Source organism: Ciona intestinalis, unplaced genomic scaffold, assembly GCF_000224145.3.
Source record: "Ciona intestinalis unplaced genomic scaffold, KH HT000122.2, whole genome shotgun sequence".
Classification (NCBI taxonomy): Eukaryota; Metazoa; Chordata; class Ascidiacea; order Phlebobranchia; family Cionidae; genus Ciona; species Ciona intestinalis.
The window spans coordinates 131,023-139,215 of NW_004190444.2; the positions used below are offsets into that span (position 1 = coordinate 131,023).

General features: G+C 38.5%; 2 protein-coding genes across 4 annotated transcripts in view; both read right to left on the reverse strand.

Moving 5' to 3' along the window:
- The window catches only part of LOC494423 (solute carrier family 21-like), a 27,123-nt gene that overhangs the window by 2,758 nt on the left and 16,172 nt on the right, over window positions 1-8,193 (reverse strand). The window contains exons 2-10 of one of the 3 annotated variants that reach the window (XM_026838854.1): window positions 4,952-5,672; window positions 4,273-4,586; window positions 3,498-3,841; window positions 3,101-3,199; window positions 2,743-2,880; window positions 2,455-2,588; window positions 1,736-1,892; window positions 693-857; window positions 124-316 (exon numbers count right to left, since the gene is read on the reverse strand). In XM_026838854.1, the coding sequence (XP_026694655.1) occupies window positions 124-316; window positions 693-857; window positions 1,736-1,892; window positions 2,455-2,588; window positions 2,743-2,880; window positions 3,101-3,199; window positions 3,498-3,841; window positions 4,273-4,568 (1,526 nt within the window). In that variant the 5' untranslated portion in view covers window positions 4,569-4,586; window positions 4,952-5,672. 3 annotated transcript variants of the gene reach the window in all.
- Window positions 5,352-8,193, reverse strand: part of LOC100183153 (transcription factor IIIB 50 kDa subunit) — a gene marked incomplete in the record, with an annotated part of 4,614 nt that continues 1,772 nt past the window's right edge. The window contains 4 exon segments of the mRNA XM_009863336.3: window positions 5,352-6,092; window positions 6,518-6,624; window positions 6,901-7,014; window positions 7,333-7,461. Coding sequence (XP_009861638.1) covers window positions 5,821-6,092; window positions 6,518-6,624; window positions 6,901-7,014; window positions 7,333-7,461 — 622 coding nt within the window.

The window sequence follows — 8,193 nt, forward strand, 5'->3', positions numbered from 1 at the left end:
GGACCACTGATTTGAGCAACTGACGTTAAGTGTCTTGCCCAAGGACACATGGCCCCACAATGGTAGCATTGGGCCTAGAACCTGGTATCCTCTGGTTACATCACAAATATCGATGTTGCTCACCTATATGGAGCAGTTATACCAGCAATAGAAGGTACTTTGCATCCCAACCCAAATAATGCTGCGAGAAACACACAACCTGCTCCCGAGAATATAATGGTAAAGAGCAAAGTTTGACGGATGTCGAAGTTATATTTCTTCATAAGGTAGCCCCCTGCAAAGGTTCCTGCTATTCCAAGTGGAACACAAACCCCACCTGTGATGTCATAATCATTATTGTTTGTTCAAAAGTGATGTCATATACCAAATGTTAACAAATTATAAATTGTCCAAATTGTCAGCCATACACTCAAAAATATATATTAAATAGTCACCCACAAAGTTACAAAAGTGGCAAGTCGTAAGCAGACATAAGTTGAATGAAACAGAACACCGTGTTATTACTTTTATGTGTCTCACAGTCACAGTACTTCTTTACTTTCACGAGCAACACAAACATTAAACATAAATTAAAAGAAAAGCTTTGGCCACTAAATTTTTAAAACTACATTTTATAAAATTTTAGTAAACACACAATTGAACAGTTGCCTTGGCACAAACACCGTAGCACAAACGGCGTGGCACAAACCCACCTATTAACATATCCGAAGTCATCCTCAACACATTAAACATCCTTTGTACGTATGTTGACCCGAAAGTTGAAACGCCGGCCAATAAGTTGGCCATTGCAATGTAGGAGAGGATGGCGGTCACTACTAGTGGTGTTGATAATGTACGTCGTATTGCACATGTCATATCTGCGGAGGGTTGGCTGGTTGGGGTTATACAAAGCAGGTAGATGTATCGACGGTCGTGTTGTTGTTTAAAGAACCATTTATTTGCAGTGTTGGTTAATTTTTAATTATCTTTGAATACAATAGCAATCAAATAATTAAAACATGTCTGTGGGGTGGGTTAGTTGTGTTGCGGGTATGATTGCAACAATAACAAGATGCACCACAGAGGTGATTTTTATACTGAAGCAAATTAATTAAACCCGGGAGACTCAAAATAACTACCCTAAAAGTCACCTAAATAGCTGTTACTTAAAATATGGCCGAGCTTTTACTTTGGAGAAACCTCATTTAACAAAAGGACCTTTATTCAGTTTTATAATTTTATTATGATGCTATAAATTGAGGTGCTTAATGGACACCTCAATAATAAAGGGGTTCATGAGTTTATAAAGGTTACAAACAACAGGTTCAGGAGATGTTTAGCCATGGGTTTAGGAACTGCTGACTTTAAATTTCAAGGTAACTATTTTACTACAATGGCCCAACTCACTGCAGGACCTCACCCAATTGAGGGAACAAGAACAAGTACTTACCAAGTAAAAAGCCACTAAGTTTGTAACTTTTATAACATTGGACGGGTCGTGGCTTTACGTACACTTTTATTTCAATTAGAAGTTTAACTTAATTAAAATAAATAGCTTGTTTGTCCGCTAGATGTAGCGACCACGCTTATTTTCCTCCAATTAAATGTAAATATGTTTTTAACCGAAAGTGTGTTTTAACAACTGTTGTTTTGTCGCTATATTCTGTCTTTTTGTTTAAAATATTTCTAAATCTTCACTACCGTAATCGAAGAGACAAACCACAGGTATTAATATTAACAACATTCCTATCCTTACCAGCAAACGTAGAAAGTATCTTCCCCACCATACTTTCTTCACATGCGCGTAATGGACGGGTAGCCGTACACCCCGCTACACTACTGGCTTCCGATTGTGACGCCACGTTCTCCAACTCTTGCTCAGCTATCGCATCTAATTGTGATTGTGTTCGGGACTGTGGAATAAATAGATTGTTACATCCTATTTGGATACAATGGCTTTATTTTTTCATGGTAAAGTGGGCAGAAGGTGTATAACATATTTAATCACATACAAAACAACAATAACTGATGATTACAAACAATGTTTTCTGTATGGCTGACAAATTAGACAACCCTTTTGTGATCACTGGGTTGGAGCAATTGCCGTTAAGTATATTGTTAAAGGACACATACGCCCACAATGGTAGCAGCGTTGAGGCTTTAACTCATTACCTCTAACTTATTTATACCACACTAATCAACATCTATTTAAAACCCATGTTTAACTGTATGGCTATTTGAGGCTGCATTCCTTCTTTAAGCTTGCCTAGCCATTAGATAACTAACACCCCACCCACCATAAGTTACACCCCCACCCACCATAAGTAACACCCCACCCACCATAAGTAACACCCCACCCACCATAAGTAACACCCCACTCACCATAAGTAACACCCCACCCGACCATAAGTAACACCCCCCCCCCCCACCCACCATAAGTAACACCCCACCCACCATAAGTAACACCCCACCCACCATGTGCCTCCTATCCTCAAGTGCAGCGATCTCTGCAAGTTCTGCTTCCTTCTGTGGTGACACAGGTAAGTACCTCGGGTAGAAGTAGAAGGGGAAGAGAAGGAGGACGAGGAGTATCGCTGCTACAACGTAACCTGCGTTGTTGTTGTTGTTATGTTGTCATGATGTAACATATTAAGCTAAATCATGACATCACTAGCAATACATTAGAGGTATCATTATAGGCAATGACATCACAGTCGATGACATCATAGTCGATGACATCACAATCGATGACATCACACCTACCCAGCCACCAAGCACCAATCCATGCAGGGTTGGTTTGATGTAGATGACTCGAGTTCGTTGTAACATAGATCGCTGAACTCACGCTGCCGAGCAGGAATCCGAACACGGGACCCATCAATGTAGTGCCGATGAAAATGCCTGTGTGATGGTGATATATCGTTAAGTATGTGTGTAACTAGCATTGCATGGTGAGGCAGATGGTGTTAAATTGTTATGGTGTATTTGTTTTGTGATCTTATGAGCAAGTGTTTTGGCTTAGTGGTTGGTTTGCAATCTTGTAGCTGAGTGGTTACTGAATGTCAAAAGATCTTTTTTCCTTTTTCATCACAATTTTCTAGCATAACCATTAACCACTCACCTATATAGATCGGAATCTTCCTAATAACAACGTGATCATCAATATAAGAAACACCTAGTGGCCATAATGTAGCTGCTCCCCCTCCAATTAAAAGATGACCTGGATTGTGATAAAAACTAATATGTCTTAAATCTCAGTCTGGATTCAAACCCAGGATCCCTGGTTCTCCAACCCTGGCCTGGATTCGAGCCCAAGATCCTTGGTTCTCCAACCCTGGCCTGGATTCCAACCCAGGATTCCTGGTTCTTCAACCCTGGCCTGGGTTTGAACCCAGGATCCCTGGTTTTCCAACCCTAACCTGGATTTAAACCCAAAATTCATGGTTCTCCAACCCTGGCCTAGATTCGAACCCAGAATCTCCAAGCTAAATATGTACAAAAACAATCAACCAACCAACCTAGAATTAGCAGCAGTGCAGGGTTATACACAGTCGCATGTTTATTACACGGAAGATTCCTTGGCGTTGTCAAGTCTGTAGCTCTGTGTACCAATGCCTTTCCAATATGAGGCCTCTCCCAGCATAGACTTGACGTTGTAGAGTTATTCAAGGGTGGGGCAGGTAGTATAAAGTGAGGTAACATACAAAACCCCAACCCTACCACCATTACCATTACTCCAATACCAATGGCTCGTGGTCGGTTTAATTTGGCACCAAAATATGAGATAGGGATGATCACGACCATGTTGCCAACTTGGTAACTACTTGGTATGAAGGAGGCCATCGTGTTCGGTATCTTGAACCTGGGGGTTGGAGGGGTTTAGATATTGCTTTATAGTATCAATGTATGAATAAGGTTTATAGTATCAATGTATGAATAAAATAAACTTAACTTGCAAAGTTAAACTTAAAATGCAAAGTATGTAACTTATTAATTTAGAGGCAATGTCAGTGGATAAAACACGAATGTTTTGTTTCATAAACCTCATGCCTGCTTACGAGTTAGCATATATGTAACTTTGTGGGTGATTGTTTTCTGGTATTACTGACAACTTGTACAATCCATTGTTGACCACTGGGTTTTAGTAGCTATGGTTTAGTGCCTTGCCCAGGAACACATACACCCATAGTGGTAGCAGTACACAATGTGTGCTTGTGAATAAGAAGATGTCATAACTTGTGAGCATGAGGTGTATGAATACACCATGTGTATTAGGCATGAAATACCACTAACCTTTTAGTTATATAGTTCAACACACTGTCCGTGTAAGTCAGTGTCAGCAAGTTAATAAGTTGGAAGCAAGTTAGAAAGAACAGAAACATATTGATCGTATAACAAGACGTCGGCATCGGGGCTATGGCTGATATCGTGCGTTCACGAGGCCGAGACATGCCTTCGTTCATTGAAGCTGTACGTAGCGTAACTGTGCGTTGCGCATCGCCAGGCCCGTTTTGGAAATAAGCACGGTCGTATCTTGGCCGTTCTAGTAATGGTGACGCAGCAGTGTGGCTGTGCGAAGGTTCGTTCATTATGACGCAACAAACGATCTAGAAAGTAAAATACGTCATAGTTTGGATACGTCATGATTGGCATTGTTACGATTTAATGAAACTGTTTTTATTTGAAATTCAAATATTTGTTGAATGTTTTTCAAAGCTAGCGCGATATTAGACACCAATACGCGGCTTATGCCGATAAGCGGCCACTAATATAAAGGCAGAGGCTGTCTATAAAAGTCACTCAAGTTTCCACCCACGAGGACATAAATGATCGAACCAGCCAACAGTTATGTCTGCTTTTTCACACACACTGTAATAGCTTCGAAAATTCGACTAAATACAAATGTGCGTATTATATAACACAGGCGTTACTAAACGTAAACGATTCATCACAATATCTGTAACTAACTTACGTGTAACACGCACACAAATCACTATCTACTACGGTACCCTATCACAAATACATTGCATACCCTATCATATTGTACTACCATGCAAAAGTCCATGGTTATATACGGACTCTAGCATGCACCAAATAAAAACGCATATTTTAACAACATAGCATTCAAAATAGACCACAGACAATATTTACTAATGCAACATTCCATACCCTAAACTCAAACTTAGTGTCTAACAAGGCAGTATGTGCTTACAGGAAACTGCAACAAGAAATACAGGAAGTTAGCGCTAACGATCCCCTATAAGTCCATATATATGAAACTATAACCGAGCGTCCAAAGATCCAGAAACCGCGTAGTTTGGAATTTGTGACTTCCTATTTTAGAATACTTAGTTATAAAGTTCACTACGATGTCACAAAGAAATGAAGCCGTATATTGTGATGTCACAGTAGTCAACAAAGGGTAGAAACAAAATCACTTAAACAGCTGGCAGGTAAAATTAAAGAACATAATTTGAGCAACGTTTGCAAAGCACATCAAGAAGTATAGCATACCCTCGGCAGGTGGTTATAAACATTATGGGTGACTTTTTGTAAATGGATTGAATTGTCCAGTAATTCCTAAACTATGTACTGAATAAATGTAGTGTATATAACAAATGAATAAGAAGAATCTAATAACTGAAAAAATAAATGTAATGACTAAACGAATGCAGTTAATGTAATGGTCTATTCTATATGGGTCAGACCCCACAGTGAGGCACTTCATGTGACCTAGGATTTTGGCCTGAGTTGGCCCATTATCCTAAAATTGCTCCTTTAGAATTAATAATATGCCCAGCAGCATAGCATACAACACAGTGTAGTGGTTTGACATTCCTTTTAATACTTGATCACAAATCTCCTTTTCTTAGGTTTCGACTTCCGCTTCTCGAACTCATCCTTCTTCACCAGGAATCCTTCAATCTTCTTGACTTCGGCGACCTCCTCAGGAGTCCGGATGTAATCTTTCATCTCGGACTCGGGGATCTCGTTCTCACTGATGACTTCGGATGTAGAAACATGATCATAACTCCTCTTGGGAGCAACGTATCGCATCGGGGTGTGTCGCAAGTAACGAGGCGGGAGGAATGTTAGGTCCTCTTGTTTAGAATCTGGTAATGATGTCATATGTTATGATGTCATAAGTGATGATTTTCGTAGATGATGATGATGTCATAAGAGTGCTTACATTACAAATTATAAAGCGATGTTGTTATTAAACACAAAATAAATCAACCATACTTATTTATTTGGGAAGTGGATAGTGGGTGCACATAGGGTGTATTTTGAAATTTTGAATATAACTATTTTATCCTTGTATGGCGTTATTTAACTTTGTGGGTAATTGTTTTTATGTAAGCTAATAATAGTCAGTGACCACTGGGTTGAAGCAATTGTTGTTAAGTGTCTTGCACAAGGAAACATATGGAATACGATTATGCTTACATGTCCCTTGTTTATGTATAACAGTCAATATGAACAACAATAACAGCATAATCTTACTATGACTAAGAAATAAAACAATGTTTCAACAAACCGTAATTGTCTTGTAACAATGAGAAGACATGTTTATGCTTTATGATGTCATTAATGTAACAATGGTAGCTAACTTTTCTCTCCGGTGCATTTTTGTTCCATGGTAATCTGAAAAAAAGGTCACAATTATAAACCAAAAACTTTTAAACACAGGGAAGTGTAATAGTTATACACACAATCCTGTGAAACAAATATAACTGATTGGTTGTAATGTTTACTGACTAATGCAGTGTAGAATCCGAAGTGGTCCCCCACCTATGTTTGGCACTGATGTCCCTAACTAACTATAACTAAATAAACTATTTACAAAAAACAAAACTGCAAAACATGATTGAACTTGTGTTGCCAGACATATTCAGTTTTAGTGATGCCAGATATATTTACCTGCTTTTCAACTCCAGTATTCTATCTTTACAAATTTTCACGAGTTTCTCGATTCTTTCGTATCGAAAGTCATTTCGTTTGCAAAAGGTTTCCAGGGTAATGCATCGCTTCTGCCTGTAGGAGGGTTGGGTATGTAGGCATTATCAGTGCTTGTAAGTATTAATAAATGCTATGTCCGAATGATACCGGGTTCAATGCTCGATGTTGATGGGCCGGTGTCCTTGGGCAAGACCCAGTAATCACTAATGGGTTGTAGCACCCTGGGTGTTGGGGTAATGAGCAAACACTGGCCTAAATCCCAGGACCCATGGCGTGCCACACCAATGGCATTATCAGTGCTTGTAAAAGACTGAGTAGACTTGGTGAAACATCTGCTATAATATAATGAGTCTATACTTAATAATTGTAACTTTTATGTTCATAATCACTCACTTTGATTGTTGCGCAACAATAGCAAGAAATGACGCAATAAACGCAATATTGTTTCTCTTTCTCCCCGTAGTTATAAACATCAATTCGAGAACTTCAATTATTTCTTTCGCCTTTTTCACCAACTCTGGTCTGTATTATGATGTCATAAAATTAGTGATGTCATAATAAACCCCATTATTCGTGTAACATTAGGAGTGGCTGGTGGGTTTAGGTTTAGCACTACAGTTTTATGCATAAAACAGATTTTACCCTGCTGTTAGGTGTCTATACAAACAAGCAGAGCCAAAGTATATTGCATTCACCAAATTAATGTACTAGTATAATTTTAACAATGTCAGTTTTGATTAAAAAAAATATTCACCCACAAAGTAACATACATGGTAACTCGAACGCTGGCACGAGGTGTATGAAACAAAACAACCGTTTTATAATGATTGTCGTTTACCAGCCACACAAGGATAAAGTTAGTTACATTTATTCATTCATGCATTCAATACAAACAAACAAAGAAACAACTCACTGGTTTTTCATTTCAGGAATTTGTTCAATCTTTCCGTCCATCTGTTTAATGTTGTAAATAGTCACGTCTTGCCCTGTAGCTTTGCAAGTCTGTGGAAGTGTTACGATATTAAATTAATTTATTATAATGTAGCGGATATTGATGAATGTTTTCTTAAGTCAGTCAGTAATGAATATCAAGGTTATAATTATCGAAGTATAGACACATTATACTATAGCAGATGTTTCACCAAGTCTACTCGGTCTTTTACAAGTACTGATGATGCCAACAGTTTTGGTGCATTTATACAAAAATCTTAATTATAATATCAAGTTACAATTATCGAGTATAGACACATTATA